Genomic DNA, 23,719 nt, shown 5'->3' with positions numbered 1-23,719 from the left:
CTTTTTTTTTTTAATTTTTTAATTTTATTTATTCCCTTTTGTTGCCCTTGTTGTTTTTTTTTATTGTTGTAGTTATTATTGTTGTTGTCGTTGTTGGATAGGACAGAGAGAAATGGAGAGAGGGAGGGGAGACAGAGAGGGGGAGAGAAAGATAGACACCTGCAGACCTGCTTCACCGCCTGTGAAGCGACTCCCCTGCAGGTGGGGAGCCGGGGTTCCAACCGGGATCCTTATGCCGGTCCTTGTGCTTTGCACCACCTGCGCTTAGCCCGCTGCACTACAGCCCGACTCCCAGTTTGCCTCTTTTTAAGTGGAACTATTTTCAGTAATTCTTGCAAAAGCAGGATTGATGGTGCTGAATTCCCTCTGTTTTTGTATGTTCGACAAGATTTTTACTTCTCCCTCATACTTGCAGGATAATATGGCAGGATAAAATACTTATGGCTAGCCATTCTGATCTTTGAATAGTTTAATGTGTCATATTTCCTTTTTGCCTCTAGCATTTGTGGTGAGAAATCTGATGAAGGCCTGATTGTAGTTTCTCTGTATGTGAAATCCTTTCCCTGGCAGCCTGCAATATTTTTCCCTTGTAATTGCTTTTGAATAGTTTTACTATGATATGTCTTGATGGTGTAGGTTTTGGATTCAGAAACATGGATGCTTGTCCAACTTCCTGAATGTCTATGTACTGAACGTTGCACAAGTGTGAAAAAAAAATTTTTTTTAATTTGTTCTCTGCTCCTCTCTGCTCCCATTAGGTACTCCTGTAACTCTCACATTCATTTTTTTTAATTGTTGTAATTATTATTGATGTTGTTGTTAGATAGGACGCAAATGGAGAGAGGAGGGGAAGACAGAGAGGGAGGAGAAAGATAAGACACCCGCAGACTTGCTTCATCGCTTGTGAAGAAACTCCCCTGCAAGTAGGGAGCCCGGGGCTCAAACTGGGATCCTTTCGCTGGCCCTTGCACTTTGCACCACCTGCGCTTAACCCGCTGCGCTACCGCCAGACTCCCTCACATTCACTTTTCTGATAGAATCTTTTTTCACAGAGTTAGTTAATTTTTTCATAAACTTTTTCTTTCCAATAGCTTTGAACTCAAGACAGTGGTTTTTATCTTCTAGCCAATATTCTTTCCACAACCTCATTTATTCTTAACTAGGTCTGTTGCATAAGCCTTAACTCCACCCAAAATGTCCCTCACATCATGAAGCTCTGAATTTTCACTTTTGTGTATTGTGTAGCTCTTTGGTGAAATGATCTTGAATATATGTATGTCATAGTTATATTCTTTTTTTTTTTTTTTGCTTTTTAAAAATATTTCCTTTTGGTTGTCCTTGTTTTTATTTATTTATTTTTTTTGCTTTTTAAAAATATTTATTTCCTTTTGGTTGTCCTTGTTTTATTGTTTTTTTTTTTGCTTTTTAAAAATATTTATTTCCTTTTGGTTGTCCTTGTTTTTATTTGTTGTTGTAGTTGATGTCATTGTTGGATAGGACAGATAGAAATGGAGAGAGGAGGGGAAGACAGAGAGGGGGAGAGAAAGACACCTGCTTCACCGTCTGTGAAGCGACTCCCCTGTAGGTGGGGAACCGGGGGCTCGAACCGGATCCTTGGGCTAGTCCTTGCGCTTTGCGGCACTCTAGTTATATATATATATATATATATATATATATATATATTTTTTTTTTTTTTTTTTTTTTTTTTTTTTCCCCTCCAGGGTCATTGCTGGGTTCGGTGCCTGCACCATGAATCCACCGCTCCTGGAGGCCATTTTTCCCCCGTGGTTATCATTATTGCCATCATTGACGTTGTTGGATAGGACAGAGAGAAATGGAGAGAGGAGGGGAAGACAGAGCGGGGGAGAGAAAGACAGACACCTGCAAACCCGCTGCACCGCCTGTGAAGCGACTCCCCTGCAGGTGGGGAGCCAGCCGGGGGCTCGAACCGGGATCCTTACGCCAGTCCCTGCGCTTCGCGGCACATGCGCTTAACCCACTGTGCCACCGCCCGACCCCCTCTAGTTATATTCTTAACTTGCCTTCATAATGTTTTCCGAAACCTAGCTCTGACATTTTTTTCAAGGTCTTTGTGTTTGATCATTTGTATCTTTTCCCCCCATGTCTAGTTTAAGAGTGGTTTCTATTGTTCAGCCAGCAGATGGCACTGTGGTGATGCTGTTTATATGAGTGTTCTTATGGGGTGTTGTGTGTGTATAAATTCGATGTATATTCATGGAACTTAGTGCCTGTGGCAACAGGATAGTCTTGCCACCTTGTTTCAGTCTATAATCTGGCCTCTGGAAGCCCACTGTAACAGCATGGGCAGTGGCTTGGCTTTAGTTTTCAACTAACTTTTTCTCAGATAAATATCCCACCTTCTTGGAGCTGATCCTGTGTTCCACTGCGTGGCTGCCAGGATGGCACCAGCTTCTGGCTGCATCTGTTTCTTTTCTCTTGATTTTCTCCCTACCCATTTCCATGGACACCGCACCCACCTGTGGCTGACTAGCGGTCAAGTGGCAGGCCTAGTTCCAGGTGGTTTTCGTCGATTTATCTAGTTGACTGAGGGAGTGACCTTTTGGTGACTGCTACTTCATGGTAATGCCCTCGAAGCCCCTACCTTAGTGTTCAAATTCAATGTTCCTTATTAAGGTGTTTCCATGCTCCACTGAACTGGAGAGGGCACACAGGTACTCATTTATGTATTTTGTCTTAATCAAGCAAAGGTTAAAGAGAAGTTTCATAAGGAATTAAAAAAAAAGTATTAATAGTTTCCCTAAAGTACATAGAAACATTTGCCTTGGAACATGTATTTCAAGCACATATAATCCCTAGCTGCTCTCTGAACACTCAGTTCAGTTAATGTTTAATTTTGCTTTATTTAATTAATCTGAAAAGTACTAAAGAACACAGGGAAGACTTCAACAGAATCACACACAGCAGTTTAAAACTAGCAGAGAAAAGCCTTACTTTCTCTGAGGCTGAATTTACCTAACAAGTAGCTAAAATAGCTGTCTAGGGCTGCGGAAACACTTTGAGACAAAACTGGTTTTATATAGTATAGCTGTCCCAAAGCCCAGTACAATGCTTCTGGGGATCCACTACAGAGAATGAAGACTCTTCAGGAGAGCGCGTTTAGCTTATTCCTACTAGGAATAAACAAGATCTCTTCTCATAGCTTACAAATCTCTCATTTAGGTGAGTTGCTCTGTTTGTACACTCAAAACATCCAAAAGCTCTTTACAGTACATCATTAGTAGTTATATAACTTGAAGTTTAGTAACACAAGACTTGTGGTAACTCAGAGGAAGTACCCAGTTTTCCAACTTTTCTGAACATGTCCAGTGTTTAATCAGAACTTAAGCACTAAAATATACTAGACTATACTACTAGGTAAATATGATCTACTGAAATATATGAGTAGTGGGGGTCGGGCGGTGGCTCAGGAGGTGGCGCACCTGGTTAAGCGCACACATTACAGTGCGAAAGGATCCAGGTTCAAGTCCCTGGCCCCCACCTGCAGGGGGAAAGCTTCACAAGTGGTGAAGCAGGTCTGCAGGTTTCTGTCTCTCTTGCGCACTATATCCCCTCCCCTCACAATTTCTCTCTATTCAAAATCAATAAAGATTTAAAAAAATTATATATATATATATATATATATATATATATATATATATATATATATATATATATATATATATCACTAGTAGTTACCTTCACTTGGTTGCACTCATTTTGGAATGTTGTTACTATTTCCCTAATCCTTTAAAGATGATTATTTTATGAAGCAGAAGCACTGCATAAACTTTTCATTATTATAGAGATTTAATAGCTATTTAATCCAGTATTCAAGTCTGGACACAGAAAAAAAATCAATGACAACTGCTTTATTATTAAAAGTTACTGATCCTATAAAGCATACAATGTAATTTATATTCATCTAACAAGTTTGATATGTTTAAAAATATATATGTAACTTTGTATCTACTTAAAAAGCAGTATCTTTACATGTTTTACAACTTTAAATGATAAAATACATCCACCCTATTCAAATCCTCAAGTATGAGCTTCCATCCCTATTCATAAAACACAATTTATATTTCTGAATATTGAGAGAAAATGGTACCAACTAAAAACAAATCCATTTAGACTTGAACATGCACTTAATTTTTGGCTACTAGATCACTGACCTCAGTCTCTTCAAATACTTGACCACAAGTCTAACAATTTGCATATTAATGCAAATAATTTGTGGTTAACTCTGAAGAGACTTTAATTCCTTAATGTTATTTCAGGCTTTAGAGAGATAGGATTGTTCAGTCTTCCCAGGTGTCTGGAAATCTGACAAGTGATATTACACTAACAGAACAAAAAATGTCCAGTAAATTCTGAAAAATTACACCATTTTTGAGGTAACAGTTTAGAATTAATTGTAGAAGCAAACAACTCAAAACCCTGACAACATATGTGATGAGAAATCCTTCATATAGTCAAACTGCACTCAACTTGAAAAAGTGAGGTGTTTTAGCTAGACATGTTAAGACATCTTAGCCTCCACTCAGGTATTGGCTCCATATTCTCATTCTCTTCTCTACTACTAGGGTTGTCACTGAGGTTTGGTGCCTACATGACTCTACTGGTTCAATCCCAGAAGCCAGAAGCCATTTTTTTTTTTCTGTTTTTGACTGAGAGGAAAACACAGGTGGGGGGAGGGGGAAAGACAGGAAGGAGATATACCTGTAGCATTGTTCCACCACCTGTGACACTCTCCTACTTTCCCCAAGTGGGGAGGACTGGAGGCTTGAACCTAAGTCTTGCATACGTGCACTTTACACAGCATGCCACCACTAGGCCCTACACATATTCAAATGAGCATCATATACATTGTCTAGTCAACAAAGAAAATGTGTTGTGGTCCAGGAGGTGGTGCAGTGAATAAAGCACTGGACTCTCAAGCATGAGGTCCATGAGGTCCGGAGTTCGATCCCCGGCAGCCATGTACCAGAGTGATGATGTCTGGTTCTTTCTCTCTCTCTCTTCCTATCCCTCATTGATAAATAAGATATTAAAAATAAAAAGTGTTAATTTAAAAAAAGATACTTAGACAGTTATTATGGAGATAGTCAGATATATACCCCCAAACCAACATTTGAAAATGTTGGATCACAGTAAATAGAACCATTGTAAGAACCAGAACTTCAACTTGAAGGCTAGAGAATTCAGGTTACAAATATATGCCATGCTTCTAATGATGATACTTAAAATAATTGCCACCAGGGTTATCATAGGGCTTGGTGCTTGCAGCATGAATCCACTGCACCAGGGGTCATGTTTTGTTTTCTTTTGTTGATGAGACAGAAATTGAGAGGAAAGGAGACAGAGGAAACACCTGCATCACTGCTTTACCACTTGTGAATTTCCCCCTGGTGGGGACCAGTGCCTTAAATCTGAATCCTTGTGCATGGTAGGTAACGTGTGTGCTCTACTCAACGTGCCCAACTCCAAGCCATTTTTTTAAAAACTTAAAAAATTATTTATTAATAGACAAAATTGAGTGGGGAGGTAGAGATAAAGACAGAGAGACACCTGCAGCCCTGCTTCATAACTCATCAAACTTTCTCCCTGCAGCTGGGGACCAGGGGCTTGAACCCAGGTTCTTACACACTGCAGCTAGCATGTGCACTTAACCAGGTGCACCACCACCTGGCCCTTCCAGGCCATTCTTTTTTTTTTTTTTTTTTTTGCCTCCAGAGTCATCGCTGGGACTCAGTGCCTGCACTACAAATATACTGCTCCTGGAGGCTATTTTTATCCTTTTGTTGCCCTTGTTGCCTATCATTTTTATTATTGTTATTGCTGTCCTTGTTGTTGGAGAGGACAGAGAGAAACTGAGAGAGGAAGGGACGATAGAGAGGGAAAGAGATAACTGCAGACCTGCTTTACCGCTTGTGAAGCGACCCCCCTGCAAGTGGGGATCGGGGGGCTTGAATTGGGATCATTAAGCCGGTCCTTGCACTTTGCGCCATGCGCGTTAACCTGCTGCGCCGTGGCCCAGCCCTCCAAGCCATTTTTTAAACTAATTCCTTCAAATGCTGAGAAAGCAAGTGCCCCCCAACAAACGATTACTTTTTGAAAACGTCTGGGTCGGTAGAGCACAGGGCCAGCATCTGTTAAGGCTCCAGTTTTAATTCCTGGCAATGCATATGCCAGAGCTACTTGATGCAGTGACTCTTTTTTTTTGGGGGGTGGAGGGGAGGAAAGAAAGAAATGAGAGGGAGCGGGCGAGTAAAGTTAAAAAATAAAAAAAATCCAACGTCTTGGGAAACTGAGTAGAGTGCTAGAATTGCAAGCGTGAGGTCCTAAATCTGATGCCTGGCACGACACGCACCAGAGTAATGTTCTTGTATCTCCTTTTCATGAAATATACATTTTAAACAGATTCTTAGAAATTTACATCAAGTGGTCTGGGAAGGTGGCACAGTGGATAAAGGGTTGGACTCTCAAGCAAGAGGTCCTGGGTTTAATAACTGGCAATGGCAGAACATGTACCTCAGTGATGTCTGGTTCTCTCTCTCTCTCTGTGATGTCTGGTTCTCTCTCTCTCTCTCATCTTCCTTACTAATAAATAAATAAAATCTTTTTAAAAAATTACATGGAAAAAAAACTTTATTTTTATTTTTTTTTTTTTACCAGAGCACTGCTCAGCTCTGGCTTATGGTGGTGCTTCGGCCATGAGAGTCTGTTTGCATAACTATTATACTATCTACCCCTGCCCCCAAAAGAATCTTTTAATAAGACAAATTCTTTAAGCAAACAATAATTAGGTTTTGGAAGAATCACTACCCAAAAAAGTAAGCTAATTTTTTAAAACTAACTAGTACTTAAGAACAAAATTATAGTTAACGGTTTATTTATCAAGTAGTTAACTATGTAACAAGTTTGCTGTTAGCTGATGAACTAAATTTAGATAAGTAATGTTCTTATAATTTTATCTGTTGGACAGTGTTTTTTCATTTAGAAAGTTGATGTGATGTTAGTAATCTTCATTATCTAGATTCTCTAACTTCAAGAAAGGAGAGGGAAGGGAGGGAAATAAGGACGGTAAGAACAGAGGGAGGGTGGGGAGAGTAACTTCAAGTCAGGCAAACTGCTGAAAACCAATATAAATATTTGACACCTGTGAGGAGATAGAAAGCAAAGGCAGAAAAAAGGTTGGGGAAAAAAAAACTGCTGCAAAGAGGATTAGAATCAATATATGTAGATTAAAAGATCCTTTTTTTTTTTTTCACAGATCTTAATCAGGGTAAAGGCATTAGCGTAATAGAATAATGAAATAGGTAACTTTGGAAAAGAAACATGGTTAAGTCTCAGCTCTTTTTGAAAACCAACTATATACACAATTATATACCTTAAGCATTTAGACTAAACACATAAAAGTGAGATCCAAAATATAATTAACAGTAACCATAAATGCTTAGAACTAGTGACACTGAATTCTTTATTTAAAACTTTTTCAACACACAAGTAACTCCTCTTCTTAGAATTCTATTTTAGTTTTAACAAGTTTTAAGTTTCTCAATTCTTAAAAACAGCAGGCTTTAAAAAAAATAAGACTTGATTACCAGAAACAAGTAATATGTACTTACATATTGCTTTTGCATCACTACTCATTTTCATATTTTTGTCAGATCATCTATGATGTAATCTGGGAACAATTCTGAACTCACTAGATACCTGTTTTAGAACCTGAACAAGCTGTTATCCACATTGTAGTCTGGAGTCTAATGATATATATAAATAGCATATATTTAAATTTTCAGGAGGGAAAAGTAACTTAACTACACTAAGTCCTTTATACCAAATATTTTATAGCTAGTGAAAATAAGGATTAAAATCTTTTGTCAGGCAAACTGTTGAAATATTTATATAAAAGATAATTTTAATATTTTTTCTAGAAATTAAAAATTCTCTATTTCCTTGCTAGCTAAACCTAATTTACATATTACCAGTAAGTTCTTGGAAGATGAATATTAAATTCCTTAAAGGAACACTATAAATTTTTTCCAATGTATCCTAAAAATGACTTCTACTTAAAATCTATGGCATTACTACTTGACATAAATTTTTAAAGGGTACCAAGTGTATTATCTAAACATGCAAAATAAGGATTTGAATGTACCACTGTCCAAACACAATTTGGCAAACCAAAGAATGGCCTTAAAATAAATAAATAAATAAATAAAAAGAGAGCACATATTGTCTAAATGTGAAAAGTATGATTGTGTAGGCCTATGAAGCAGACAATGCCTCACAGAGAAACACCGGGAGAGTGAACTAGCAAGTTCCTATGTACATTTTCTTGGTATTCTGGATGACATTTAATAGTGCATTAGAGAAATACTCTATTATTAAAGCAATTAATTGCTATCTATAGAGCAATTACTTGGGCAAATGTCTTTTAATAACTTACACTGAAAATGAATTAAATCTAAGTGGAAAGGAGTATTTAATAATTACTAAGTTCAATGGGATAGTGAGTAAGGTGCCACTTGATAAATTCTGAATGGTTGGTGTTTCTGCATTTTAAGACATTTCATCTTAGCTTTTTCTTTTTAAACCATAAAGTATGTTATCAACATTAGTTTTCTTTTACTTTCAATCTACTTACTTTATTTTATGGTATCCCCATATAGAGAAAGAGGTATGTGAAAAATACTGTTGTTCATACTAAAACTCAACTGAGGCTACATATGAACTATTAATCTACAGAACAGCAATGATAGTCGTTGACCTGGCGTATTAATTCCTTTGGTGATTAAAACATGTCACAGGTAGTTTCTTTATAAAAGAATTTTAGTAAGAGGACTATGAGTAAAGATTCTCCACTTCCACCCCAATAAATGACCAACACAATCAGTAGTTTAGAGCAGCTGTGTAAAATATGAAAAGTATGTGATTGATAACTACAGTTTTCATACTAAAAACCAGTTAAAAACGAACAGTAGCTTAAGGCATTCCAAAACATACTTCCTATCTTGGTCAATCAGGCTAACTAATAGTATAGACACTACTATGAGACTAGACACTACTATGAGAACTTAAGCATATCTAGTCAAGATAGAAGAAAAATGTTTTTAATTTTAAAAAAGTGATAGATACTAACTAGCAGTATAAACAGTGCCCACAATTTGGTGGCTGGCCGTGGATTTTTTTTTTCAAGTTATTTCTACAGCAGACATATTTTTTGAAGTCTACCCACCCCTGAGTTCAGCAATTATGTCTTCAGAATGTAAAATTATATGCCCTTAATTAACATGTACAAAGCTATAAAATGTCATCTATACAGAGATTAAAAACAATTCTTTAAATATTCTTTGCTGATTACTGATGAATAGTTTTGCTGGGGTACATATTTGAAAACTTCCAGCCAATGATTTTTATTTTAAAGCCCAAATTGATTCATATATTCACTGTAGGATATGTCAAAAAGAGTGCAACAACAGGCATTAGTAAAAATAACATTGTAGTAGAAACGGATTTTGCATATGTGAAAAGGTAATTTATAAAATAGATTAATCACTCTTTAAAAAGAGAATCTAGCTGTAGTATCATTAGTTTACATGGTACTGAGAACTGGACCTTTCAATAACTTTTTCTATAGAAAAAAATTATCTAGGTGTAAGCAAATAACAACAACAACAACAAAAAAGCATATTCCTTTAGAAAAAACAGGATGGTGTGTGATACAAATAAACAAACTTTCGGTGTACTTTTCCCTAAATTTCAAAATAAAAATGTCCACACTCCTTTGTTAAAACATTAAGCCTCTGTCAAAAATGTATTTCTTATTTTAAGGTACAGTATTGAAGAACAAGATGATACAAGAAATTTTACATGAAAAAACTTGACAAAAGTTTTTCAATTAAAGTATTATAACACTCAAACTTGAAACAGAAAAGAAACAAAATTGCAAATAAAAATGTTCATGGATTCCCCAAATATAAATAAATGAAATAGTGTTTAGGCAGTAGGGCTCATGCTGATGGCTAGCAGGAAGTAACAGAGTGTAATCTACCAAGAAATTTTGTGAATGTACAAATAACAAGCCCAAGTATGGACTGCAGCAATTTAATCACCACTGCCATTTACCTTACTTCCAAAATAAAGCCTTGATTAAACGATTCATGTCCTATATTATTCACACCTTTACTTTAGAGATTGAGGAACTATATACAACAAATGAATTTATTTTCACCATAGGGATAACATATTGTACCTCTCTGCCAATGTTACTTGAAAACCTTCCATGTCAAAACAATTTGACAGCAGATATAAACAATTCAATAAATATGCAATGATCTTTCATTACAGTCCTTAAAGACGCATGTTAATTCATGCTGTTAACCACTGGATCACAGTGCATAGAATCCACATAGAAGCAGTTGGGGTGACTTTCAAAGTAATGTTGGATCCCTCACTTTATTTATAATCCCACTATAACCGATAAGTTCATTTCGTAGGCCCTATCATGCATTAATCATTGGATGGCACGAATTAATGAAAATTTTTCCTGTTACCACGTCCATTGCCGGCAACGAACGTTCCAAAACCGCCAAGGAAATCACTGTTATTGCACGATACATGAGGACCTGGAACTTTTCCAAAAGCTTACAAAAATAAAAATAAAAAATGGAATTATATTTGACATTTCCTGACACCTGCATTAATACTGCATGACTAGTAAAAAGCATGTCAGTTGTCTGGACTGAACCAGCGATCAACATGCGCCCAGAATGCACACGAGTAAAAATGCAGTAAAAGGAAGTAGTCTTCATTGCCTATAGGTCACTTCCAGTCAAAGGTTAAAGTTCAAAGACTGAATGATCAAAGTGCTCATTTTCTCAGTAGGACTATCTTCTGATAGGAGGATGGTAACAGTGGCATCAACAAGTATCATCTTTAAGAAAAAGAGAAAAAAGATAATTAAATCACAAGCACAAGTTATCTCTACAAGTTAGTCCAACACCATTTCAATAAAGACATGGCTTACATGGCTGACTTGCTGCCACCCGCCCCCAACATCTACAAATAAAAAGAAAAATGTGTGTCCAATTAATTACATGGTGACAAATCAAGTTCTTCTTTCAAGGAAGTGACAGTTCACACAGATCTAAAAATGATGTATTATTAATTCTACTTAAAGAGATTGTGTTAGCATATGTTCAGGATTTAACAATCTTTATAGGAAATAATTTAAAATTGTAATGAGACAGGAATAAATTCCTGGCCAGCATTATAATTTTCTTTAAAGTATCCTATGAGAGAAAATAAGTTACAAATGCTGCATTCGAAATCAATCAATACGTACTTAAATGGTATCAATTTCTCTTTAAAAATTGAGTTTTTCGGGAGTTGGGCTGTAGCGCAGCGGGTTAAGCGCAGGTGGCACTAAGCACAAGGGCCCGCATAAGGATCCTGGTTCAAGCCCTGGATCCCCACCTGCAGGGGTGTCGCTTCACAATCGGTGAAACAGGTCTTGCAGGTGTCTATCTTTCTCTCCCTCTCTCTGTCTTCCCCCTCCCCTCTCCATTTCTCTCTGTCCTATTCAACAACAATGACAACAATAACTACAACAAGGGCAACAAAAGGGAATAAATAAATAAAAATATAAAAATATATATATTTAAAAAGTTGAGTTTTTCAGCAAGTATAGATAGATATGCAAAGGATATATAAAAAACTCCAGAGAATTATTTAGGGCAGGAGTAGCGTAATAGTTATACAAAGAGACTCTCAGGCCTGAGGTTCCAAAGTCCCAGGTTCAATCCCTCACAGCATTGTAAACCAGAGCTAAGCAGTGCTTTGGTGAAAAGAAAAAAAAATTAGTAGTACTATCATAGTCTCAACATTGTAGGTAACAATTTTTTGAACAACTGAAGATTTGTTTTGCAAAACATAATAAAGGGTTTGTTTTGAGGAGTATTCTTCAGAAAGAAAATTTTGAAAGAAGACTAGTGGAAACTGCCCAAAGAAAGCTCTGTCTGAAGGAAAAAACTTTGAAAAGTTGGCCAAAATATTTACAAACCATTCATGTTAGAGTTGACATATTGGTAATCAAATCCCAATTCATAAAGACTCAGTAAAAGATAATAGTCAGTTTGATCTCTATGATAAGCATACTAGTGAAATAGTCCACAACCCTATACCTATAGGGGCTCTGAAGGATCAAATAGACAAAAAAAAAAAAAAAAAAATCTAGTTCACAGGATCCTTTAAATCGATCAAGAGTATCTTTAAAAAGAAAACAAGGCTCTAAGTGTCACATCAAGTGTTTTTCTGGAGGGCTGGGCCCTGGCAGATGAACGCACACGAACACACACACAAATACACATACAACCATGTGCCAGGACCCTGGTTCAAAGCCTCTGTTCCACACCTGCAGGGGGAAGCCTGATAAGCAGTAAAGTAGGTCTTTTTATCTTTCTCTCTTTCCCTTTCCCTCGACTTTCAATTTCTCTCTATCAAATCAAATAAAAGAAAAATAAGCAAAAAGCCACCAGAACATTTGTTTAGATACCTGAGCCCCAGTGAAAAAATTGGTGACAAAAAAAAAAAAAAAAAAAGGATCTCTTAAATTAGTGTGGAATTTGAACAAAGATAAATTTGTGATGAATACAAACTTAAGGACTAGGGTGGGGGAAGACAGCATAATCGTTATGCAGATAAACTCTCATGCCCAAGGCTCAAACCCCCGTACCACCATAAACTAGAGCTGAGCAATGCTAAGGTTTAAAAAAAAGGGGGGGGGATATCAAGGACTGAAATATCATTTCTCTAACATTCTTTTCTTTTCTTTCTTTCTTCTTTTTTTTTGGCCTCCAGGGTTATTGCTGGGGCTCAGTGCCTGCACCATGAATCCATTGCTCCTGGAGGCCATTTTCTCCCCCCTTTTGTTGCCCTTGTTGTTGTAGCCTTGTTGTGATCTCTAACTATTTTCTAACATGAAGGTCCGTGAGATACTAAAGCTACCCCCAGTTAAATGTTTTAGCTAAAAGACTGAGTACCAGAGCACTACGCTGCTCAGCTGGCTTATGATGGGACTGGGGATTGAATCTGGGATCTGGGAACTAAGGGCACTGGTGAGTGGTGCTCCAGGTTGAATGCACAGAGCACCATGTGCAAGGACCCAGGTTTGAGCCCCAGGTCCACACCTGCGGGGGTGGGGGGCATGTTTGTACGTGTCTATTCCCTCTCAATTTTTCTGTGTCCTACCAACTGATTAAAACAAAAAGAAAAGAAAAAAAAAAAGAAACTTAGAACTATAGTAATACTGACTGCTTTAAATACTATTTAAGATAGAATTCAAAGATCTCTGATGGCTAAATTTAGAGACTTATGAGTTGTGATTCTACAATGGCTACAGGGAATAAACAGTCTATGACCAAATACTATACTAAGTATGGAGACTGAAAAGAGCCAAAAGCCCTGGAACCTTTACTCTTTAAAGAAGAGAATTGCCACTGTGGAGCAAAAGCCTCATTTGTTAACAGAAGGAATGGTTTCAAAGATAGATGAAAGAATTATTGGATACTAAGACTGGTTTTATAAAAATAAAAGCTGTTAAGGTATGGCCATCTTGGAGTAAGACCAAAGTTAAGTCTATAAAAGAAGGTGAAAGAAAACAATTTACTTAACCTGTAAGTCTAAGGTATTTGTGGTGAGATGATGGTATGGAAAAAAATTCATATTAGCCACTCGAATATTTTTGGGAAATGCAGAGATCCCTATTAAAATGACACTCTCAAATATAATATACAAATGATCAATTCCAAAGAGGTAACACCTACCATTGCTAACTTCACTGGACTTCTGGGAAACATGAATGAAAGAGAACTATATATTAGGAGATCATTTATTTATTCCCAGAGTATAAGAACCATCTCCCTGAATATCCCCAGGGACAGAAGACTAGAAGAAAAGGAACAAAGTAACTGATCAGTAGATATGAACTGGAATGCTACCTTAAAGACAAAACAAATAAACAAACAAACAAAAACCCCAAACCAAAAGACTTTATAGTTAGTCTCTCAACTGTTTGAGGAACTAAAATTTTCAGTCAAGAAAAAGCTTTCATTCAATAATCAAGATTCATATTGATTCACAATTCCAGGGTAGACAACAGAACTGTTACCCCACCCACCCCAGGAACTACAGTGCAGAGAGTGTTAAACTGATTAACCGCTGAACTCGGGAATTTTACAACTGGTTTTATAACCCTAGCATGTGGTAAAAATAAGAACGTTTTGGGGCCAGCCAGTGGTATACCTGGCTAAACGCACACATATTACAAATAAGGAAGCTGACAGCCAATATATATAGCTGCATATATGTGGGCATATGCAAGGAATAAAGATGGTTGTTAATATTAATCAGATAATCTTATGCTATTATAATCCTATAGGAAATGTCCAAGATGAATGCAGCCCATGTTTATAAAAATATATTCTCGTACTTCTCTCCAAATTACAAACATCAGTTTATTGGACATAGCACCTAAATATTATGACAAGTTTTTTTTTCTTTCTTAAAGCGTTAAGATTTTGTGTATGTATGATTCCACTATTTCCTGGCTGATTTTTTTCGTTCATTTTATTTCAGGTAGAGAGAGGAAGAGAGGAACAGTATAGATCATTTCACCAGTTGTGGAGTTTCCTCTGGTGAGATGGTGCTCCATGTGGTACTGGGGCTTGAACCCAGGGACTTGGGCATGGTAAGCTCATCCACTACCAGATGAGCTATCTCCTGGCACTGCCAATGTATTTCCTGTACGTCTAGCTTATTAAATGGCTTTTATAATATTTTCATGTTCTCTTAAAGAAACTTTGTACCTTACTCAAGAACCATTATGTGTTTTATAACAGAACTTTGAGGTGTCAATTATCCATTCGTGTGTGTACTAAACTGCAGATAGTTGTATTACACAGAAGATTATGAGCCTGAATCATATGTAAACTCTCTAGACACTTTCTATGTTAGATAACTTATTCAAATATCTAGTTTGGTTAGATCACTCAATTTTTTACTCTATTTCCTCTGTTCTTTTTTAAAAATAAATATAACTTTTTTCAATATTACAGAGGGGGGAAAACAGAGAGGTACTTAGGGAGGGAAAGAGAGAGGGAGGAAAGGAGGGAGAGGGAGGGGGCAGAGAGAGACAGGGAGAGGGAAAGGAGAGGGAATGAGCCAGAACATCATTCTGGCACATGCAATGCCAGGAACTGAACTCCGGACAACATAGATTTGCATTTCAGTGAAGATATGCCCATATTTAGTAAAGTAGAAACATATGAACATGTTATAGAAAACACACTGATAGCGTCCTGAGAAGTGGTGCAGTAGCTAAGGCACTAAACCATCAAGCATGAGGTTAATTCCCAGGCATCACATGTGTCAGAATGATGCCCTGGTTCTTGCTCCTCTCTCATAAATAAACATTAAAAACGGGAGGGGGCACACTGACAGTAACCTCAAGTAAAAAGGAAATGTTCCTTTCTTTCTTTCTATTTATTTATTTTTTGCCTCCAGAATTATCTCTGGGGCTCAGTGCCTGCACTATGAATATACTGTTCCTGTGGCCGTTTTGTCTATTTTATTGGATAGGACAGAGAGAAATTGAGAGGGAAGGGAAGATAGAGAGGAAGAGAGCAAGATAGACACCTGCACACCTGCTTCGCCGCTTGTGAAGTGTTTCCCCTGCTCTCCCAACCCTGTAGATGGGGGGGAAGGGGCTTGAACCGAGACCCTTGTGTGGGTCCTTACGCTTAGTACTATGTGCTCTTAACCGTCTGCACCACTGCTGGGAACCCAAAAATAGTGTGTATTCATTTATCAGTGACTTCAAATCATACTGATATTTAATTTCATGTAATAGAAAGTACTTTCACGTATCAGTGAACCCACAGTTTTTAAAAGTTTGGTGTGCCAGACAAGAACCTCAAAAGAATGCAATATAGGGTGGAGGGTAGATAGCATAATAGTTATACAAAGAGACTCTTATGCCTGAGGCTTCAAAGCCCCTGGTTCAATCCCCCCACACTACCATAAGCCAGAGATGAACAGTGCTCTTAAAAAAAAAAAAGAAAAAAGGGGAGTCGGGCTGTAGCGCAGTGGGTTAAGTGCAGGTGGTGCTAAGCTTAAAGACCAGCGTCAGGATCCCGGTTCAAGCCCCCCGGCTCTCCAGCTGCAGGGGGGTCCCTTCACAGGCGGTGAAGCAGGTCTGCAGGTGTCTTGTCTTTCTCTCCCCCTCTCTGTCTTCCCCTCCTCTCTCCATTTCTCTCTGTCCTCCCCTCCTCTCTCCATTTCTCTCTGTCCTATCCAACAACAATGACATCAATAATAACTATAACAATAAAACAACAAGGGCGACAAAAGGGAATAAATAAATAAAATAAATATTAAAAAAAAGACAACCAATGGGGTGAAAATACTTTAAAAAAAAAGAAAAAAGAATGCAGTATACAGTATGACACATACACAGTAACAGTAGTAGTGACTGATCTGATTTTCCTTAATAATATAGGAGATGACACATTAAGATGAAAGAGAGGCACTCGCGTGTACACACACACACACACACACGAGATTTATTTACTACTTGTTTTCCCTTCAAGACCCCAGCACTGGTACAGATAGGAGAACAGCAGATACTGGAGCTGAGCAGTACCCTGGTAAAAATGAAAGGAAAGAAGGAAGGGAGGGAAGGAAGATTTAACTATGCAAGGGGCTATCAGCCATGTATCATATTTACGGGTGAAGGAAATGCTGTTGGTGGTCATTGGTTTTCTGAAGGTACTTCAGATGGTAGATTCAGAGGACTTTAATGGCATTACTGCTTCAAATGGACAAATCTGATAACTCTACATAGTTTAAAAGACCACAGATACATTGGATCCTGTTTGGTTTGGTCAGGAGGATTAGATTAATAATAACATTGATTTCCCATATGAACAAGCAAGATTAGATATATTGCAAATCCATGATAGTCCCATAACAAAGACACTGGTTAAAAAAAAAAAAAAAAAACAAGAAAAACCATGGTAAAACAGATTATGAAGCACTTGTGATGCTTTCTGGCAGCTTTAATGGATCCGACCTGAATAATGCTTGTTACCAAAGCAGGCATGTTTGTAACTGGAGCTGATCAAGATTTTATAGTACAGGAAGACTTCATGAAAGCAGTCAGAAAAGCGGCTGATTCCAAGAAGCTGGAGTCTAAACTGGACTAAAACCTGTGACAGACACTGGTTTAAGGTAAAGATAAACTTAAAAAAAAAAAAAAAAAACTTAGCACCTGTAACTAGCAGCTTAATAATTGGTGTGTAGCTGAGTCCTCTCCTGCTAAACCAGATGAGCTGCATTTCAGAAGTTATCTTTTAATAATGACTCCATCCTTTATCCAGGAATGTCTCTCTGAAATACACACAGATAACACTATCTAAAACAAAATTTCCGACTCTGATTACCACTGACAAATACTGTAATTCAGGTTAACTCAGGTTTGTCAGTAAACACCTAAGGCTATAATCTTATAGAAACTGCAGTGTTTCCAGGTATCCATTTAAGCCCAAGCAAGTCTCTGTTCAGTATCTACTTTGTTTAGTTTTTGCAGGTTATACCAAGACAATGTAATCCTTTCTGAACAAAATAACACACACACACACACACACACACACACACACACACACACACACACAGAATGATTCTTGGTACCATGACATTTCTAAGGAGAACATGACACATGAAGACCATCTCAATTAAATCAGCAAGCCAGAAAAACACGAGCAAATCTATGGAAAGCTCTACAACAAATCTGACATATTTTATTTTATGAGCATGATTACCAACTCCCACTTTCTGAAGTGATACCAGGGTATGACCTCAGGGTTTTGCACATGTGCCATACCACTGAACCCCCCCCCCCAACTTTCTATTCTAGTCTTCATTGTGTGGGGGGGTAATCTGTAGGGAAGACAGACAGAGAGGAGAAACTACAGCAGTGTCCCACCATTCATGGAATTGCCCAAATGTGATAGTGGTGTACTTATATTATGCTGTGGTTCAAACCCAGGATCTCAAGAAGATGCATTCTACTGGGTAAGTGCTCTGACAAGATTTTTCAAATTCAACTACAATGCCAGGTGAGTTAATTTTCCACACTGAAAATAAAAGTTGTTCTGAATGTATAGAAGACAACTTATGCTATATAGATAAAAGCTTTTATAATTTTAAATATTAAGAAAAAGTTAAAGGGGGGGGGGGTTCCAGGAAGATGGCGGACTGAGAAGCTGCTAGCAGCGTGAGCTCTGATCACATCTTCTGGAAACGGTTCCAGATGCCACCAGGATGCTGGCCAGGCTTCCTTGGATTGAAGACCCCACCAATGTGTCCTGGAGCTCTGCTTCCCCAGAGACACACCTTACTAGGGAAAGAGAGAGGCAGACTGGGAGTATGGACCGACCAGTCAACGCCCATGTTCAGCGGGGAAGCAATTACAGAAGCCAGACCTTCTACCTTCTGCAACCCTCAACAACCCTGGGTCCATGCTCCCAGAGGGCTAGAGAATGGGAAAGCTATCATGGGAGGGGGTGGGATATGGAGATTGGGTGGTGGGAATTGTGTGGAGTTGTACCCCTCCTACCTTATGTTTTTGTTCATTAATCCTTTCTTAAATAAAAAATTTTTAAAAAAAAGTTAAAGGAAGATTCTCTTTACTCATCTACCTTAATTACCAAATAGTTGTTCTGTCCTCTCAAAGATGATACACAAACACACTGATCAGGTAAAAATAACAGGGAGCTGAGCAGTGGTATCCCTGGTTAAGTACATATCGTACTATGTGGAAGGATATGCACAAGAACCCAGGTTCAAGCCCCACCGCTCCCCACCTGCAGGGGGGTTGCTTCACAAGCGGTGAAGCAGGTCTGCAGGTGTCTATCTTTCTCCCTCTCGATCTTCCCCTCCCCCCTCAATTTCTCTGTCCTGTTGAATGAAGAAAAAAAAAAAGTGCCACCAGAAGCAGTGGATTCATAATGCCAGCACTGAGCCCCAGCACCTAGAGGCAACAACAACAACAAAAAAAATTACAACGGTTATTCCTATGGATATCTGGTTTTTGATAAAGAGAGGGAAAGTCTCTTCACTGGTCTCTTCAAATGGTGTAGGAAAAATTGGGTTGAAACATGCAGAAGAATGAAACTGAACTACTACATTAAACCACATACAAAAGTAAAGTCCAAATGGAACGAGGACTTGAATGTTAGACAAGAAACTACGAGGACTTGAATGTTAGACAAGAAACTATCAGATACTTAGAGGAAAATATTGGCAGAACTCTTTTCCACATAAATTTTAAAGACATCTTCAATGAAACTAATCCAATTACAAAGAAGACTGAGGCAAGCATAAACCTATGGGACTACATCAGATTAAAAAGCTTCTGCACAGCAAAAGAAATCACTAACCAAAACAAGAGACCCCTCACAGAATGGGAGAAGATCTTTACATGACATACATCAGACATGAGGCTAATAACCAAAATATATAAAGAACTTGCCAAACTCAACAACAAGAAAACAAATAACCCTATCCAAAAATGGGGAGAGGACATGGACAGAATATTAACCACAGAAGAGATCCAAAAGGCTGAGAAACACATGAAAAAAAATGCTACACGTCTTTGATTGTCAGAGAAATGCAAATAAAGACAACAATGAGATAGCACTTCACTCCTGTGAGAATGTCAGACATCAAAAAAGGCAGCAGCAGCAAATGCTAGAGAGGTTGTGGGGGTCAAAGGAACCCTCCTACACTGCTAGTGGGAATGTAAGTTGTTCCAACCCCTATGGAGAGCAGCCTGGAGAACTCTCAGAAGGCTAGAAATGGACCTACCCTATGACCCTGCAATTCCTGTCCCAGGGATATATCCTAAGGAACCCAACACACCCATCCAAAAAGATCTGTGTATAGCTATGTTCATTAACAGCACAATTTGTAATAGCCAAAACCTAGAAGCAACCCAGGTGTCCAACAACAGAAGAGTGGCTGAGCAAGTTGTGGTCTATATACACAATGGAATACTACTCAGCTATTAAAATGGTGACTTCACTGTTTTCAGCCCATCTTTGATGGAGCTTGATGAAATCATGTTAAGTGAAATAAGTCACCACAATGAGGCTACAACAACAAGGGCAACAAAAAGGGGAAAAAATGCCCTCCAGGAGCAGTGGATTCATGGTGCAGGCACCGAGCCCAGCAATAACCCTAGAGGAAAAAAAAAAAAAAAAAAAAAAAACCTTAAAAAAAAAAGTGAAATAAGTCAGAAACAGAAGGATGAATATGGGATGATCTCACTCTCAGGCAGAAGTTGAAAAATAAGATCAGAAGAGAAAACACAAGTAGAACCTGAACTGGAATTGGTGTATTGCACCAAAGTAAAAGACTTTGGGGTGGGCAAGGAGGGTACAGGTCCAAAAAGGATGGTAGAGGACCTAGTGGGGGTTGTATTGTTATGTAGAAAACTGAGAAATGTTATGCATGTACAAACTACTATATTTACTGTCGAATGTAAAACATTAATCCCCCAATAAAGAAATAATAAAAAAAATTCATTCCATAGTTCCCACTGGACTTTTATTGAGGTTATATGAATCTTATAGTTTGTATAGTATATTTTTACTGGTTTTTCTTTTAAATGTCTATTATGTTCATGGCTGTTAAATGTTTTGCAACTGTTTGCTTTAGATTATACTTCTTTCTCACTAACATTTGAAATGCCCATGTTTCTATGAACCTCGGGAACAGCATTCTTTCACTGTGTTTTTAAAGTTTTCATTGTTGATTGGTAGCTTCTGTGTTGACATCTTTCTTTTTCGTAAGATTTTTTTTTCTTTTTTCCCTCCAGGGTTATTGCTGGGCTCGGTGCCTGCACCATGAATCCACCGCTCCTGGAGGCCATTTTTTTCCCCTTTTTGTTGCCCTTGTTGTTTTATTGTTGTTGTTCTTGATGTCGTCGTTGTTAGATAGGACAGAGAAATGGAGAGAGGAGGGGAAGACAGAGGGGGGGAGAGAAAGATAGACACCTGCAGACCTGCTTCACCGCCTGTGAAGCGACTCCCCTGCAGGTGGGGAGTCGGGGGCTCAAACGGGGATACTTACGCAGGTCCCTGCGCTTTGCGCCACATGCGCTTAACCCACTCTGCCACCGCCCGACCGCCAAGGTTTTTTTTTTCTATTTATTGTATAGAGACAGGTAGAAATCAAGAGGAAGGGGAGATAGGAAGGGAAAGAAACACCTGCAGCATTGTTTCTTTACCACTTGCAAGGCTTTATTCATACAGGTGGGGACTGGGGGCTTAAACTCCAGTTCTTGCACACTGTAGCATGTGCGTTCAACCAGGTGAGCCACCACCTGGCTCCAGACTCTAGTCTATTTTTTCACCTCCAGGGTTATGGCTGGGGCTTGGTGCCTGCACTGTGAACCCACTGCTCCTGGAGGCCATTTTCTCCATTTTGATTTTGCTGTTATTGCTATAGGTATTGGATAGGTCAGAGAGAAATCAAGAGAGGAGGGGGAGACAGAGGAAGGGAGACTTGCAGACTTGCTTCACCACCTATGAAGCAACCCCCTTGCAGGTGGGGAGCCAGGGACTCAAAACAGGATCCTTACTCCAGTCCTTGTGCTTTGTGCCATGTGCCCTTAACCTGGTGTGCTACTGCCCAGCCCCCTCTAGGTATCTTTTAGCTTAACTTTTACAGATTTATAATTAAGTGCTTTGCAAACTTAAACTTGAGGAAACAAAAGGTTTCACACAGGTAAGAAAGGAAAGGAGGGAAGACCATATTCCTATTAATTAGCATTGTCATTATGTTATTAAAGATCACATTTTAAAAAATATTTATTCCCTTTTGTTGCCCTTGCTGTTTTATTGTTGTAGTTATTATTGTTGTTACTGATGTCGCTATTGTTGGATAGGACAGAGAGAAATGGAGAGAGAAGGGGAAGACAGAGAGGGGGAGAGAAAGATAGACACCTGCAGACCTGCTTCACTGCCTGTGAAGCGACTCCCCTGCAGGTGGGAAGCCGGAGCCTCCAACCCGGATCCTTATGCCGGTCCTTGCGCTTTGCGCCACCGGCGCTTAATAAAGATCACATTTTTAAATGATTTAATTTAATGGATCATCTCTAAACTATGTGATCCTCCCACACTGAAAAAGCAGTACCAGACCCATAGGAGTAAAAGTTAGCAAAACTTCTATTTCGAACAATGAGTTTCACAATAGCTAGTTCTAATATAACCTAACAATTATTAAAGATTTCTTTTTTGTGACAAAATGGTTTCTCAGAATGTTAAAATATTTTACACTGGGAGGAGTTAGATAGCATAATGATTATATAAAGAGACTCTCATGCCTGAGGCTCCAAAGTTGTAGGTTCAACTCCCCATAACACCATAATCCAGAGCTGAGCAGTGCTTTGGTAAAAAAAACCAAAAAATGTATTTTTAAATTTACTTGTATGGTTACTGCGATTTTATTTGTTCCTATAAAAACTGTGTTCATTCTATTGGAAGAATACCTTAAAATATTAAATTTTTTCTCTATATTTAAAACATATTAATTATATTTCCCCTTCTTTACCCCCAGATATGTAATGTTTCAAAACTAAATGTTAAAAAGTTATTCTAAAATAAAGGTGCTTACCATGATACCACCATTTTGTTTTCTTTGGGTTCTTGTTACATGTTCGAACATAAAATGAATTATCTGGTGGTCGTCTCTGAAACCGAAAACAGTTTAGATGAGAAGTTGTAAGACAGAAAATAGTTCTAGCAAATCTTAACAAAATTATACACGTTGTTTCGCTCATATTTTTATTTATTTATTTTAGATAGATATGGAGGGATATTGAGAGGCCTGGGGGAGACAGAGAAAGAGAATACCTATAGACTAGTCCACTGGTTGTGAAGCTGCCCCCTGCAGGTGGGGGTTGGGGGCCTGAAGCAGGGCCTTTGTGCGCTATAATGTGTGCGCTCAAGGAGGTGCTCTAACACCCACGTCCTCCCAGATTGCAAAGTGAATACAAACAAACACTGCAATATATTCCACAAACTGTTTAAAAGAAAGGAATGATGGTGGTACTCCAATGATGGTGGTACTCCAAGACTGTATTACATTCTCAGAAAATTAACATTATGAAATTTACCTGACTAAAAAAATGGATGATCTGCTATTGTCTGTCTTGCAAAGTCATAACCTGTGTTCATGTGAAGTTGCTACTACTGACAGTATAGTAAATAACCTCATAAACTCATTTATCTACATATCTTATATATATTAGAATCCCATCTTCAAAAGCAAGTATAAGAAACTCTAAGTCAAGAACACAATCAAATGTGTGTATAATCAAGAAGATATGGTTCTTAGAAAGATAAACTATACAAAAAGGATTACCAAAATTGTTTTAGAAATAATATACAAGCTTTAAAAAAATTTTTTTTGGATTGCCTATGCCATTAGGACACAAAGAAAATCACCAGGGAGTCGGGCTGTAGTGCAGCAGATTAAGCACATGTGGCGCGAAGCGCAAGGACCAGCTTTAAGGATCCCAGTTTGAGCCCCAGCTCCCCACCTGCAGGGGAGTCGCTTCACAAGTGGTGAA

At 38.3% G+C, this 23,719-nt stretch overlaps 1 protein-coding gene across 2 annotated transcripts in view; it reads right to left on the bottom strand.

Annotated features, from left to right (window-relative positions):
• Positions 1–7,484: 7,484 nt before the first annotated feature.
• The window catches only part of UBE2W (ubiquitin conjugating enzyme E2 W), a 59,093-nt gene continuing 42,858 nt past the window's right edge, over positions 7,485–23,719 (bottom strand). The window contains exons 5-6 of one of the 2 annotated variants that reach the window (XM_007538766.3): positions 22,762–22,837; positions 7,485–10,960 (exon numbers count right to left, since the gene is read on the bottom strand). In XM_007538766.3, coding sequence (XP_007538828.1) covers positions 10,947–10,960; positions 22,762–22,837 — 90 coding nt within the window. In that variant the 3' untranslated portion in view covers positions 7,485–10,946. The remainder of the gene's footprint in view (positions 10,961–22,761; positions 22,838–23,719) is intronic. The other variant, XM_016195091.2, reaches the window with a different exon arrangement.

The sequence above is a fragment of the Erinaceus europaeus genome, chromosome 1 (assembly GCF_950295315.1).
Source record: "Erinaceus europaeus chromosome 1, mEriEur2.1, whole genome shotgun sequence".
Taxonomy (NCBI): domain Eukaryota; kingdom Metazoa; phylum Chordata; class Mammalia; order Eulipotyphla; family Erinaceidae; genus Erinaceus; species Erinaceus europaeus.
This window is presented reverse-complemented; position numbering and strand designations above follow the sequence as displayed.